The 15,677-nt window shown below is 32.1% G+C and overlaps 4 protein-coding genes across 4 annotated transcripts in view; 3 read left to right on the forward strand and 1 right to left on the reverse strand.

Annotated features, from left to right (window-relative positions):
* Positions 1-846: 846 nt before the first annotated feature.
* Uvrag (UV-resistance associated gene) lies at positions 847-4,750 on the forward strand. Its single transcript, XM_018506732.1, has 9 exons — positions 847-1,346; positions 1,456-1,660; positions 1,813-2,400; positions 2,481-2,653; positions 2,735-2,961; positions 3,040-3,210; positions 3,298-4,251; positions 4,357-4,426; positions 4,501-4,750. Exons 1-9 carry the CDS (start codon positions 1,242-1,244, stop codon positions 4,693-4,695), a joined length of 2,688 nt encoding a protein of 895 aa, XP_018362234.1. The 5' UTR covers positions 847-1,241; the 3' UTR covers positions 4,696-4,750.
* Positions 4,751-7,745: 2,995 nt separating this feature from the next.
* Positions 7,746-10,948, forward strand: Ref1 (RNA and export factor binding protein 1). Its single transcript, XM_018506751.1, has 5 exons — positions 7,746-8,153; positions 8,842-8,979; positions 9,431-9,578; positions 9,768-9,905; positions 10,093-10,948. Exons 1-5 carry the CDS (start codon positions 7,935-7,937, stop codon positions 10,206-10,208), a joined length of 759 nt encoding a protein of 252 aa, XP_018362253.1. The 5' UTR covers positions 7,746-7,934; the 3' UTR covers positions 10,209-10,948.
* Positions 10,949-11,240: 292 nt separating this feature from the next.
* On the reverse strand, positions 11,241-13,560 carry LOC108760645 (ubiquitin-conjugating enzyme E2 S). The gene is made up of 5 exons (XM_018506708.1): positions 13,325-13,560; positions 12,982-13,123; positions 12,044-12,234; positions 11,838-11,966; positions 11,241-11,749 (listed from the first exon to the last, which is right to left on the reverse strand). Exons 1-5 carry the CDS (start codon positions 13,346-13,348, stop codon positions 11,597-11,599), a joined length of 639 nt encoding a protein of 212 aa, XP_018362210.1. The 5' UTR covers positions 13,349-13,560; the 3' UTR covers positions 11,241-11,596.
* A 61-nt stretch (positions 13,561-13,621) lies between these two features.
* The window catches only part of Arl6IP1 (ADP-ribosylation factor-like 6 interacting protein 1), a 7,869-nt gene continuing 5,813 nt past the window's right edge, over positions 13,622-15,677 (forward strand). Inside the window, exons 1-3 of the mRNA XM_018506709.1 lie at positions 13,622-13,933; positions 14,091-14,224; positions 15,243-15,480. Of these exons, the coding sequence (XP_018362211.1) occupies positions 13,907-13,933; positions 14,091-14,224; positions 15,243-15,480 (399 nt within the window). The 5' untranslated portion in view covers positions 13,622-13,906. The remainder of the gene's footprint in view (positions 13,934-14,090; positions 14,225-15,242; positions 15,481-15,677) is intronic.

Raw genomic sequence — 15,677 nt, forward strand, 5'->3', positions numbered from 1 at the left:
ATCTGTGCAATCCAAGACCACAAAAATATTTACAAAATATTTAAAATAAATCTTATAAATATTTATAAATATTTTGTAAATATTTTATATATTTGTGTGCTGTCTGTCATATATATACGTATGTATATAAAATATTTGGTATTTATTTAGTAATACATACATTTTTACGTTTACATATTATGCAATATATTTGCCTAATATGTGCAATATTTTTGATTCCTAATTTATGAATGTAGTATGGATTCGTACAACATCCGTTTTCTCTGTGGCTCTCTACTATTTTATCGACGTTGTCGATTTTATCGACAGTGTCAGAAAAATGGATGCAGCCACATAGTACCCGAAACAAAAATGAATATACTAGCGCTAATGTTCGTCGGTGTCACGGTGTCACGAAAAATGTGCCGAAATGGCCTTTTTCAGATTTCTCTTTGACATATATAAAATGTACACACACATTCACGGTCGTTACTGTACATGATAAAAAGAGACTGATAGGGTATAAATGATGTGCGTACAACAAAGATACCTACTTCAGTACTTGCAGAGTCAAACATTTTTGTCTTGAGATTGATTAACTGTGTTTTGAACGGTCAAGAAAGAAGAGAGAGAGAGGGTAGAGATTATAGAGAAATTCGATATTCGATTGAATGCACTCAGTGCGCACTGGTGCACATTAAAATCGTTATACACAAATTTGTGTTTAATATAAATATAAAAACGGATTAAATCATAAAATCTTCAATACATTTTAATGTGCTGTTAAGTAAAATTTGTATTTTATATAATTCGAAATATTTATATTGTGTATTATACTTTTACAGAAATTAAATCAGTATACAACGGCTTTAATATGCACTTGTGCGTCCAATAGAATTCGTTATAGAGAAAGATGCTTACGACGTGCACATACCACGTTATCCCTTCCATCGTGGTCCAATGTTATGATGTTATCACTTATCACGCCCGCTCTAGGATGCAGCAATGTGCATACGTGTGTTCAGATGACTTGAATTGTGACGTGAGACTAACGATTAGCTTTCGTGGTTAATACGCTTATCAATTGATAGATATAAATTTATTCGATTGCTTTATAATCGTGAGAAATTGGTATAGCCTGTTCTTGTGCGTACAGTTATAATTCGTTATTTATTTTGATTAAGCCGTTCGATTATATTCTCACAACGACGTAACTATCTCTTCGACTGAATGATACTATTGTGGTACTATGAAGTTGCACAATGGAGCTTTCCGAATCACGAAATCTTGTTAAAGATTTAGATTTAACCCTTCAACCGCGAATTGCTCCGCGGTATAAAACCTGGCTATCTCTCGCAACCCAACAGGTAAGATATAAATTAAAGTTTATACCAAGAAAAATATATTGCCTGAGCAAAAGTACTGGTATATATTGTTTTAACATTGTTTAAATTATATATTGTTAAAAATTTTCAGTTACGACTCAGAGGTTTAATACAAATAATAGGCCATAATCTTAAAGCTAATATAAATGGAGAGATATGTTGGTTTTATTATACATTACATAGATCAAGCATGTCATCTCCATTGTATACCAGCGAAGCAATTGACAATTCTAACCCAAAATGGTTGAGCCTGGAAGTACCGACTCTGTATGCTACAGGTTATTCACCGACTAGTGGTGAGCGTTACTGTCTACTATTTAGTACTATAAATGCTGTGTTTCTTAGGTATTAACATATATGTTGGTTCATTAAGTACATTCTTGACATTGACTTGTTTTGAATGCATTTTTATTAGACATTTAGAGAAATGATTCTATCTTTTAAACAGAGATTATCCTGAGGGTATGGAAGCGCTCAATGCCATACGACAACACAGTTGATGTAACCCTCTTCACATGGGGAATATCATTCACAGGATTGACATATATTGGTCCTAAGTTACCATCTAATCTAGAAACTATTTTAAAGGAAAATTCTTTGATATTCCATTTTCATGGCGGATACTTTACTCCTGCGTACTGCTTCATAGCAGCTCCAGACTTGAAGCGTTACCTTTATATGACTATAAATGTTTCTGAAGTAAAGAATAGTTATACCGTGAATAAGCTTAGCAGTTTAAGAAGCAAAATGCAGGCACTAAAGCAACAAACAGAATCGGTGCAAGCACTCAGAATACGCATTGCCTCTGGTGATGATTTTCATACTCCCAAATATCCACAGACAACTTTGAACAGACTGTTGCAACCACGGAGAGTTAACAGGGAAAAGAAGTTGGAAATTATGAGAATACGTAAAGAGCTAGAAATGGCTAAATTTAGAACAAAATTGCTAGAACAAGAAAGATCGCGAAAAATGGGAGAAATTCGTGTACTAAATCAATTACATACTAATATGACAGAAGAAAATCAAGATCTTGGTTAGTGTATATGGGTTCAACATATATTGAATATATATTGCATAAATACTCTAAATAAAAAGCACTATCTTGTTTTCTAGGTTCTGACTTAATGGAAAGATATAGAGAGCTGGGTAAAGACATAGAAAAACTAAATGAATGGCGGCAAAATCATATAGATACAAGAGAAACATACTTGCAATTGAGCAGTCAACTTGCACAGAGGCGACGACAATTAATCTCAGAACTGTGTTTAATATATCCTATTAAACAGGTATAGCTAAAAAAAAATATATATATATATATATATTTGCATGATTGTTTTGATTGGCTGACATTTTTCTCAATTTTGTAGGATAGCATTGGAAAGTTTAGAATAAATGACGTTTATTTACCAGACAGCGAAGAATTGGAATTATCGAATGATACACAAGTGGCTGTGGCATTGGGTTTTGTTGCACATACGACGCAAATGATTGCAAATTTTTTGAATGTACCGACCAGATATCCTATTGTACATTACGGCTCGCGCAGTAAAGTTACAGATCATATAACAGAAAATTTGCCTGATAATGACAGACAGTAAGGGTTATTTGTAATTGTAATTGTGTCTTTATTAATGTATCCATGCATATGTTATCGCTAACATGTTATTTTTAGATTTCCATTGTTTGCTCGAAGCAAGGATAAATTACAATTCCATTATGCTGTATATCTATTAAATAAAAATATAGCACAGCTACGATGGTATTGCGGCCTTCCGACCACTGATTTAAGAGCAACATTACCGAATCTCGCTACGCTAATCAACGTTAAACCCAATCAGATACAGTACGTATATATGCACATTCATTAATTTTTTTTTTCATTAATAATATACATATATTTATTTTTATCTTTACTCGAATTATTTCATAGTTTAGACGATTCAAAACGAGCATTTTCCACCTCGTCTTTGGACACTGAAAGTGGTAATGGTAAACAAAATCCACCTCTCACACCACCAATGCAAAAAATAATTTTCGAGAAATGCCATCGTTCTTCTCGATCAATGAGTCAATTAAAAAATATAAAGTCATCTCTTGGATCTTCTTTGGATCAAGGCTTAGACAAACCTGTACAATCACCTGCACTAGGTAATCAGTCGAAGCGAATTTGTAAATCGGAAGAGAGTGCCATTGACAATAAAACCTTGGTTCTGGCTAAAGATAGATTGAGTATTAGTAGTAATGAGACATTAAATAGTGCCATTCTGAATAATATTGATAACATTACTCTTAAACATGAAGAAAATTTTGTCGAAATTAGCGATAAGGTTGTTATAGAGAGCAACATTGAGATTATGATACCTACATCTGTTTCTAAAGCAAGGAATGTCGTAGATAGCTTGGAAAGTTCCGTGAGTGCCCGAGATAGAAGCTCTAATTCTATAAGCAGCTGCGAAATGGCTCTCAGTAGCCAAAATGATGTAGATGAGAGTTTAAATGATAACCATATTATTAGGAAAGAAAAAATCGATGACAATATGTTTTCGATTGATGATAATTTAAAAAACGTCAAAGATGTGATAGATAGTACGTTTAAAAATGGCGAATATAGTAAAAAACGTAATTCTAGAATTGATATTTCACAAAGTTACGACATGAATAATACAATCGTCAGCGAACAAAATAGCAGTGGTCATGGGCAAGACCTGCTTACAGAAACTGCCATCCACAATAGAGAATGTTTTGTTAAATCGTGCTCATCTTTGGATGCTGTGTGTACTTACGAAGAATCGGAACAGAAACAAAAAATATATTCCATTTGTAGCTATACAGAAGAATATACAAAGAAAAATACATTACAACAAAGATGTAGCCCTGAATCCAGGTACATATATACATAATTATATATTTATGTAAATAAACATTTTGTGAATGAATGTAATTTTTAATATTTTATATATATACACATACATGGTGACTTATTTTATAGAGAGAATAAATTAGATTATCTTCAACATGCTGAGAAATGGTCTCAGGATATTGCAAGAAATGAACCAATGGTAAATTTGTATGTTAATAACTTCCATACTTTTTTTTTTAATGTGATATTTTAAAATGTCCATTTTGTATCTAGGTGGATACGAGGTCTATTCTAAATGCATCAAGATCAGACTGCTGTTCATATGATGAAGCAAAAATGCAAAGTGACATTCAAGCATCAAGTGAATTCATAGACGTCATTAGACGTAGTTCAGAGAACGTATGTGCGCGCACCGAAGCTTTAGCTAATAAGAAAACTAGTTTTAAAGTTATGAAACCGCGTCTTTAATATCTGCCTACATTATAAAGAGTTGTGTCCTGATAACACATGTAAGTAATAAGTACCAAAGGTCTTAAGACATGTTTCGTTTATATTTTACACAATTATATGTGTGTACGTTGTTGATACGATAAAAATCTTTAAATATTATTTAAAGTTGATTTTAATTAAAATTGTAATATGTTATAGATATATTTATTATCTTTTATTTATTTATGAAATGTTTGTAATAAATCACTGTAAGTGTGTACAGCGCGAATATGAAAAATATAAAAAAATAATAAGTATATTTTGTAGCAAACATAAGCTAAATTGTGTATAAAAACGTCAGTTATATTTATCTATGTATTATTCCATATATGCTTATACATTATAGTTTTCATTTTCTTATGTTTGCGCCAACAATTATTATGAACTGTTATGGTACATATTGGATATAATAAGAATAATAAACGTCGACAAAACTGATAGTTCTTAGGAAGATATCTTCGTACATGTGATACAAACGTGTTATTAGTTATTACTTTATGTATTCGTACTGCACACTTATGGTGAAACTTTGGACAGTTAATCAACAGTTATAAGTCAGGATAAGTCGTCTTCTTATTGTTAGTTTGATAGTGAGATGTAAATATAATGTATGTATTCATACAATTATTAAGTTACGACTCTATTATTGTAATATGCCCCGAAAAAATTTATATTATGTCTGTACAACATTTTCATTGAATTGAGATAATATGTAATACATAAAGTTTATATATATACAGTGAGAGCAAAAAGTATTCGTACAAGGAAATTTGTTATAAAAAAAGTCTTATTTGTAAAAAATAAACATTAATTAGTAATTTTATACAATGATTACATTATGTTCTAACATAAACAAACAAGCTTCGCATGTATTCCTGATTTTAGAAGCGAAATTTCTCGTCTGTATGAGTACTTTTTGAGCATTCAAACAATACAATTTTTAATTTTTGCTTATTTTTCAGATGATATATTTTGTATAATTAATACACATCTTTTTGGTATATATAATTTTAAGAAACACAGTATTTTATTCTTTATGAATAAATTGTTAATTATTTAACAAGAAATGATCGTCAATTAAATGTCGAATTGGTGTCAAATTGATGTTGAAATCATCGTATTTATATTGATTCGACATCAATTCGATGACTCATTTCTCGCTGGATAATATTTACTTTTTAAAAATAAAGTTTTTTAAAAAAATATTTTCTCTGTACGAATACCTTTTGCATTCACTGTATGTATTATGTAGGAATGGATTTTTTCACTGTACTTAATTCACGTAATTGACCAATTTTTAGTTCGTGCTTATAATACAAGCAATCGTGAGTGCATCAATATAGTTGATTCTATTTTTATCATTGAAAATGTTACAGCATACGTAAATAAATTTACATTTATATACGAGGACCAAGTAAACTACGTAATTGTTTAACGAAGTGATGGAATAATTAATTTATCTCTAATTAGATAAAAGCACCTAAAAGAATTGTTCGCAAAACAATTTCTTCATGGAACTCAAGCGGACTATCACAATGTGATATAATATGAAATAAAAAATTATCTAGACAAAAGAAAAAAACGAGAGAATTAATTTATTATTGTATCCCATTTATCTTTTATTGAAAATATATATTATTTCTATTTCATATAAGAAAAATTTAATTTTATATAGACTTTCAAACATTTATACTACACGTGTCTCTTTGATAAATGACTTTCTTTCACAAGTTATTGATTACTGCAACAAATATTGCCAAAGTCTTGGTAGTCGAATGGTGAGAACGTCCGGATTTTATGTAACGAAAAGTTATTACCAACTAATAATCGCTCATTATAACACAATTTAAAATATCTAATATATATCAATTGTGTACGTAACGAATGTAAGAAGTAAAGCAAAAATCGTGCAATAAAGTCTATTCATCGGAGAATATTAAAAATGTGTAACGAATAGATTATTTTACTTATTTTGTAATATGCGTTAATATTTCGACAGTTAAACGGTTGGCGCGCGGCTTTGGGGATTGTTTTGGCGCGGAAGGGCGGGCGGCGCAGTGCGGTGCGTCACATTAATACGAAGTAGAGTTCCTCTAGTAAGAGTTAAGACATAAGAGCGAAAGGACGCCATTACCGGGTGTTGGATACCGGCCGGAAACGGCACAATTTGACAGTTGATAGTCCGATTTCGCGTTCGCGCCTTCTACACTATGAAACAGTTGCTCACGCCAATTCACAGATTCACTAGCGCATCGAAAGTATTTGCAAATGGCGGCGTTTAAAGGTACTCGAAATCTGACCAATCAAGAATCCGTGCGCCTTATGACTTGACTCTTACTAGAGGGACTCTAATGCGAAGTTACCTACGTATTCCCTAATTCTTTTAGAAATGTATTTACAAGAAATAATACATAACGTCTCGTACTTTAGATTTCAAAAACTTACTTAAAATATTAAGTAAGAAGAAAGTCAGAAAAAATATTTTTTAATAATAAATACTAAAAACTATTTTTTTTTTAATTTAAAATACGTATTTTAAATAAAATTGTTTTTAATACGCTCAACCTATGACTGATACAATTTATTTAAAAGTACATATAAAATAAGTTCCGAAAATTTATTTAAAATATAATTAAGAAAATAGGTCAGAAGAAGTTTTTTAATATGATAAATTCTAAATTAAAAAAAAACTTTTATCTTTTTCTTTAAAAAAATTTGTTTGAAGGGGGGGCTGAGTAGGCTATCAGCACCGACGAGATACTGACTACGCATACAATTACATACATACATTTTTACGACAAACCCACGTATATATATATATAATAATAGCATGGAAAAGAACCACAAAAACGTGGACGACATTACTCTGCGAGATTTGGTACACGAAAAAAGTCGGAATGTCCATTCTCAAGTTTCTCTCTGTTGATAGTATATCTCGTTGGTGTCAGTAGCATCAACGTGACACATTCACCTATGCAGTTTTCTCTCTTAGCCCCTCGCCATAATCCGAGACCAGCACAATACCAAGCACTACCCAAAATACCCAGATTGCTCTGCGGTCGTGCTGCGTCGGGGGTTCGTCTCCGAGACTATCTGGACTATTCTGGAGTATCTGGTTCTACCGCCATCATCACGAGAAGAAGCGACACAGTGAGAGAGGTTGATTTACTTCGGTGTTTCTTTCGCATAGCAGTTACGTTCCATCATAAGCCGTACAAATGAAGATGGTGGATAAGATTGAAATGAGCCTAGACGATATTATTAAACAGACCAAAGGGTCTAGGGCGCGCGGCGGCGGCGGAGCAAGCGGTAGACGCGGCAGAGGCGCTGGGAGTTCACCTCGTCGAGGAGCACGTAGGGTACAGAGAACCAGCGGTGGCGTCATGCGAGGACGTAATCGCGGTGGAATTGCACGCAGCTCTTTACCGTACACGAGGGTAAGATACGAGGCTAAATTTTACGACTATTGAATTCTTTAATAGGGCACTATACTTGTTCATTTATAAGTATTCCTGTGCGCGTTGCATGTATGTGTGTATATATGTGTGTGTATATATATAAATATATGTGTGTATGTGTGTGTATGTGTGTGTGTATATATTTGAGACTGAACGTTGAAGCATAGAGTATGACTCGAAAGTACTCATCTATATACGACCATTTATTAAAAGAATGATGTAAACGGCTATCAGCTAGAAATATTTTGTTTGTTTTTATTTCCTTTTTTTGTTTATTGTTTACATGTATTTATTATATTTCCTACTTGTTTGTTTATGATTTAATTTAATAAATTAATTAACATAAACAACTTATTTTTAGTAAATTAAATATTGAGTTCGTAAAAGTTTTTTTTATTATGTTATGATTTTCAAAATAAGGAAATATATATAATGGTGTAGTTAAATGACATTTCATATCTGTGAGATGTGCATATGTAGCTTGCGTTGATTACTTATAATCTAATGAATAACAACTTTTTTCAGTAGGTCTAGTTCTCTTTGATAGAACAATAAAATATTATATTGTTACTTGAGGAAATGACAAAAAAACAAAAAAAAAAGGTTTTGTTATTTGACAAAGAATATAATACTTTTCCAACATGTTAATTTATATTTTGTTATACAGGGTGATGTAAACAGTGCTTGGAAACATGATATGTTTGATGGTGTAAAAAAGGTTGGTCGTGGTGCAATAGGCAGTGCAGGAACGACCAAACTTTTAGTATCAAATCTTGATTTTGGTGTATCAGATTCAGACATACAGGTATTCGAATATTGTATGTAAAATAATTTTTTAACAATAGTGAACATGTTGAGCATCACATAATTTGTAATGAAATTACATCGTGAATTCATTTTCCTTTTTGAATTATCTATAAGGATTTCTTATAACGTTTGTAAGTAGTAATATATCCAATAATAGAAATACTTAGTCCTGATTAAGTTAGTGTATTATAAAATTAAACAGTTGGCCAATATAGATAGAACAAATTTAATTTATTGATAAACTGTCATATGGTACTGAATATAAAAATACATATAACCTACTGGATATATTAACATGCAAATTCTCAAAAATGGAGATAAATGTTTTTGACTGTGTAACCCTCAATATGTTAAATTTTTTGTAGATTTAATTTTAAAAAGAACACTTTTATAAAGAAAGTTCTATAGAGAAAAAAGTAATTATAATGATAATTATAAATATCTTTTAGGAATTATTCAGTGAATTTGGACCTTTAAAATCAGCAGCAGTACATTATGATAGATCAGGTCGATCTCTAGGCTCTGCTGATGTCATATTTGAAAGACGAGCAGATGCTATTAAAGCAATGAAACAGTATCACGGAGTTCCATTAGATGGTATGTATTTTCATTTGATTGTATTTATTTGTGTATGTATTTTTTCAATTGTAGAATTTTGCTTATATTTAGGTAGTATTATTTATTAATCCAGTGTTCAGAAAGCTTGTGCTAAAAAAATTTGTGGATTATGATTCGTATATACAGACATTTTGCATCTGTCATTTCAATAAATAATTATGTCGACAGGACGTGAAATGAATATACAAGTAGCTACTTCTGAACTACCAATTACTTCTGTTCGTGGCCCGAGACTTAGCGGTGTTAATTATACACAAAGACCTCAAACACGTTTTAGAGGAAGTCGCGGCACAGGATCTATTAGAGGTAACTCATTAATGCAATTTAATATATATTATTCTAAATTGATTTATGCAAATTAAAAAATAACAAAATTAACAGTATCGAATACACAGTTATATATTTTTTCTACGAGTTGTGATCGTGTTACATGAAAGTATTTAGCAATTTTTTATTAGTTCCTATAAAATATTATAATTTTATGGAATTTAAGGTCGTGGAAGTGGAGGTCGACGTGGAGGTAGAGGAGGCACTCGACAAACGACAAAGACACCTACGGCCGAAGAATTAGATGCAGAACTGGAAGCTTATGTGAAGGAAGTCAAGTAACAACGTTATAAAATTGCTACATTCAAATTTTGTTCAATGTGACTAACACAATACACATTGTTGCTATTTCTTTCATGAAATATACAATTATAAATCTAATCCTATACGAATTTAGTAAAGTTATACAAAAATCAACTTAGTTTTTATTTTTGACGATTCTTTCAAAAATTGGCACAGCAAATTTTACAAAATCTTTGCGAACATTGTAGAAGTTCATAGATTTTTTTCATAATATAGTGATGCAAGAAAATTAAGAAAGAACATACTTACATGAATTGTAAAGACTATGAATTTGTATGTACTACCGTGCGTGTGTGCTCACCAGATGAAAAATACAATGAGATACATCTCGAAAAGTTGTTGTTTATCAAAGTACAGAATGTGCTTCTAGCCCTCACAATCTGATTATTCCAAATGCTATGTCAAATATCAGAAATTGATTTACAAAATCCATCTTTAGGATAATTTACTTAGGAATCTTAGAATACATAAATGTCTTAACACTTTTATGTAATTATGTGTCCGGAATTTCTTTAACTTAAACGTAAGCATTATATCTATATATGTGTAGTATATAATTAATAGTGAATTAAGGCTGTGACGTACTGTTAACTAGTCAAATATTGACGATATTTAGTGCACAGTGATGGATATGTAAGACCATGTATACATTTTTGATCATGCAGCGTACAAATAGCAGTCAAACTAATAAGTGGCGCAAGACTGAAGAAAAACTATCACCAGAGATTCTCTTTTAATAAAATATTTTTAAAAGAAAACTTTTATTATCCATCAAAGAAGAAAAATTCCTAATAATTTTAGTCCTTTCACCCCATATTTGATCCTGTATCTTTTTTCTTTATAAAATATCTAAAAACACATATTGTGAAATGTGTTAAAAAAATACAGATATATTAAAATGTACAAGATGGTAGAAGGAAAGGAGGTAGAGGTGTATGTACAAAGAAAGAGATATGCAATCATTGGGGATATACATTTATCAAAATTGACTCAAAAAATGCTATACACATAGGAGACATTTTCTTTATTTTACTTAAGTAATCACAAGTATATTATTCTGTACATATGTAAAAATATTTGCTAATAGATAGTATAGAACAGATTTCTAATTCAGGCTATGATTGTACAGATTACTACAGAACACTAATCTTCTAGGGAAGGTGGGAGATCAATTTTTGTTTCTATTATCTTTTTCTTATTTTTAATGTATCTAGACATATTAAATTCTCTACATACTTAATAATAAGATCAGTCAAGTTTAGATAATAAAATTTTACTATGCAATAATAATTGTATACAATACGAGGCAACATTATCATACTAGTATTTTAAATTACAAAAGACAGAAGAAATAATATTAATTTTTTTTATAGTCTCTTCAGCGTCCTCTTCTTATCTTTTAACATTTTTTTCTTTTCCGCTGTTAGTTTCTTATCACTTGCGTGCTTTTTTGGAAGAGGTCCTCCAGTATCCGAAGAGGCGCAACTTTCCAGGCCCGCCTTGCTTCCTTTTCCACCTCCCTGAAGAAATAAAAGTTTCATAAAAATAAAAATTATTATAATGATAAAATTGCAAAAAAAAAACTCATTTGTCGAAATAAGACATTACTTGTGCATGTATCTCAGTCATCATTTTTGCTCGCTCTGAATATTCGTCATGACTTTCTAAAAGCAATTTGCCAGCTTCCTCATTCAAAGCAGATTCTGGATTTGGCACTATTAGTAGACATTTTACAGTCTAAAAAATATAAAAAAAGAAACATAAGAATACATAAGCAAGCATTTACAACACATTGCGCTTTAGTGATCACTTACTAATAATATATGTTGTATCCCAAGATCTGGTTTCCAATCCTTTTTTAAAGTGTTGACACATATTTCGCCATTTTTTGCTACATTAGGGTGAAAAATTTTTGTAAGAAAGTAAGCCTTTGGCGGTCCCTGTGGAAAGTCCTTTCCAAGAACTAATTTCACTCTAAAGAAACCACTGGCGTATGGAGTCCCCGCTATTAGAAAAAAATATATAGATATCAATAAATATGCTATATTATTGTTTTTAAACCTTAACTATTATCATCGAATCTTTTGTCATACTAATTCTGTAGTTGATTCTGACAAGCATTGAAAAATTCTTATTCATTCAAGCAGTTATTTTTATTGTATTTTTATTATATTTTGTTGCAGTGTTGTTAAATGGATACGTTTTATGAACATAATAGAATAAAAAGCGATACATTTTCACTTATGCTTGTTTCTTACAAATGTAGATCAACTTTAATCTCAGTTCACAACTTACTTTTCATCTTTTTCTAATCTTTAGAACTAGAAAAATATAAGGAGCAAGTTAAATGGAGATTAAATTAAATCGGTATTAATAAAAATATACATTAAACCTTTATTTATCATATTATTGTTTTGCATAAAATCAGTGATATATATTTTAGAAAATATTTCTAATTTCTATATATATCTATTTAATTCTAATCATCACATTGTGCCTATCACTGTGAAAACACGACGACAATGATAACAATCAAGGATGAAAAACTCATGTGAGAGGAGCTGTACGCTCTCGACACAGATGAGTGATATACACGGATATGCCGAGATAAAAGGTGTTGAGGGTTAGGACGACGACCAGGTTAGGTTAGGTTAGGTAATGTATAGTCGATAAAAGTATGCTTTGCTCGGAGATAATCAGTTTTGTCAACGAGGCCAAAAGAGCGAGGAAGCGAGGAGGCTATCAATGTTACCTGGGCCTTCGATGACGGCTTGTATGTCGGTGACATCGGCCTCGTTCAAAATGACACGAATACCTTCAGGTGTTTGCGCGGCCAGCTCTGCCATCTCCTTGGCTACCCGGCGGATGATTTGTGGCGACAGATTTTCCACATTCTGCAAAAACGCACGTACCAATTTTACACGTGTTTTAGCGAGGACACGATTGAAACGCGCAGAATGTAAACACGAAAGCGGTTCTCGCTATATACAGTCGCGGTAGCGGCTAGTGGCCGCGGCGACGGGGCACCGCGGCGAACGAATGTCGAATTGTACGTTCTCGCGATAGCCGATCAGCGGAAGATTACTATTACTCACGGAGCTCACGGCGGCAGCAGCCATAATCGCCGTAAATTCGGAGCGTGATCTCGCCCAGGCCTCGCGCGCAGGCTACGCGATTCTCTCAGCTTCCCGGCGCACGGCGTAGGAAAACACTTAACGTCACAACATCAGCACGACATCGCCTGCAATAACCAACATTTTGAACTGACAGCCAATCGCGTGCCAGGGTACTCTCGATACCAGAAGTCGATCCTTCCTCCCCCTCGCCGATCATTGCGCCGTCGTCGTCGTCGCCGTCACCGCCAACGCCGCCGCCGCCGCCGTACGACCTGTCCTCCGGCTTGATTTGTGCATGTTTTTTTTTAACTTGAAAGCGCGAACGATTCGCCAGCATCGCCGAACGAACTGATTCTAGGCTATTTTTCGTCGCGACTGCAGACTGTGGCTCAGGATGACGATACGTAGTGGATAAATACGTAGTACGGAATCGCCAGTGGAACGAGACCATCTTCTGTGTTGCTGTTGATTGACTCCTACGCGTGTCGTACATCTTCCCCTCCAGATCCCCGCCGCTATAAAGTGAATTAAAACGCCGCGTTTATCACAAATTTCTACGCGATGACGGACGACGGGACGGTCGAAAAGGTGAGTACGACTCGATTCTGTCGAATTGTGAATTGGTGACTTGGAATCAGCTAGGAAATACGTTTTTGTGAATTGACACGCGCTTCTGTAGCCTGGTAAAAAATCAATGACGGAGCGAGACGCGATCTCGTTGACTGATAATGCGATATTATCGTAGGAAAAACACATGAAGCAATTGAAGCGAAAGATGGAATGCTGGCGGGAGATAATCCTGCCTTTAAATTCCATTCTCTTGTGGGAACGCAGCTGGCATCCTGGATTAATTGTCGGGCTTGTAACAGTGATATTTTGGTAAATGAACCAATCTCATAAGAATGAAAATTGTTTTTAAGGTGGATATGTTTGTGTGTATATAGATTTGTTTGCGTTGTATGTAATTTTTGTGTATTTAGCAGCTTTGCTTCCTCTTTTTTTCATTACTCAAGTATATGTTCATCTCGTTTCAAGTATAATGTAAACTTTTGGAGATTTCAAGCAATGAAAACAAACTTTATGTAAGAAAAGTCTGAATAATTGGACGTGTACCTATGTCTATACCAGGGTTGATAAAGATTAATGTTTTTTTTTTTTTAAGAATAAAACATTGTGTTTCTTCTTGAATATGTTTTTAATGTTTCAAATATGCTTTGAACAGTACTATAAAAAAAACATATTTAAAACATATTAAAAACATCAAGTAAGCATGTTTTAAACTGTTTAAACACGTTTAAAACATGTTTTTTACCAACCCTGGTCTATACTTACACAAAATTTATTATTATTTATCAGAAATGCTTGTTTAAATTACAACATTAATTTAATTATATTTAAAGGTTATAATTAAATTATGAAATTATATTTAAAAATTTGGTAATAATAATATAAGCAAATATATAAACTATATCACTAAATGTTTTTCTACTGCTAATTTTTTGTTCAATTTCAAATTGATTTCTTCTAAATAAAATTTTTTAAACATCTACAAGAGATTTCTAGTCGTTAATAAAAAAAAAACAGATGGCGGATTATGTCTTGTGATTGATTTTTTAAATAATTTTTAATGCTTGAATAGATTTAAATAAGCATTAAACATTTACAATTTTAATGTGATCTATGTATAAATTATTAAGATGTATGTTATATATAAAAACATCAATAAGGTTTTTTTTGTTTGTACATTCACGCTTGATATATTTGTTTTAAAAAAGATTACTTTTGATTTGACCAAAAAGAAGTTAGATTTTAAACATTTGATAACTTTGGAATACTTGTGGGATGTAAACTTGTTGGAAGTGTATGTGTAAAATTACTAATGTTTCTCTTGTTGCAGTGCTATATGGACTCTAGAACCAGCTCTTCTGACGATGATATCTGTATGTCTGTTAGTATTCGCTCTTGTTGATTATCTTGTGCCGATTTTGACTTCGGTATTATGCAACGCACAAAGTTGGACTGGACAGAAGGAGAAGAAATTAATTGAGATTTGTCAAAATCTCTCTTCCACTATATTGCAATTGCAAAGTGCATGGACGTCTATCTCGAAAATTCGACACGATCGTCCCAATATTGTAAGTAAATTATAAATGTATATCTATCAAAAATTAAAAGTTTATTATTTTTTTGCATGAAAGATAAATCAGATAAATATCTTTTTATAAGAGATTATTTTATTTTACTGGATATCTGCTATTTTATAGAATATTTATGGAATATTTTATATACAGGATTTTTGATATATATATATATATATATATATATATATATA

This window comes from Trachymyrmex cornetzi, unplaced genomic scaffold, assembly GCF_001594075.2.
Source record: "Trachymyrmex cornetzi isolate Tcor2-1 unplaced genomic scaffold, Tcor1.1 scaffold23, whole genome shotgun sequence".
Taxonomy (NCBI): Eukaryota; Metazoa; Arthropoda; class Insecta; order Hymenoptera; family Formicidae; genus Trachymyrmex; species Trachymyrmex cornetzi.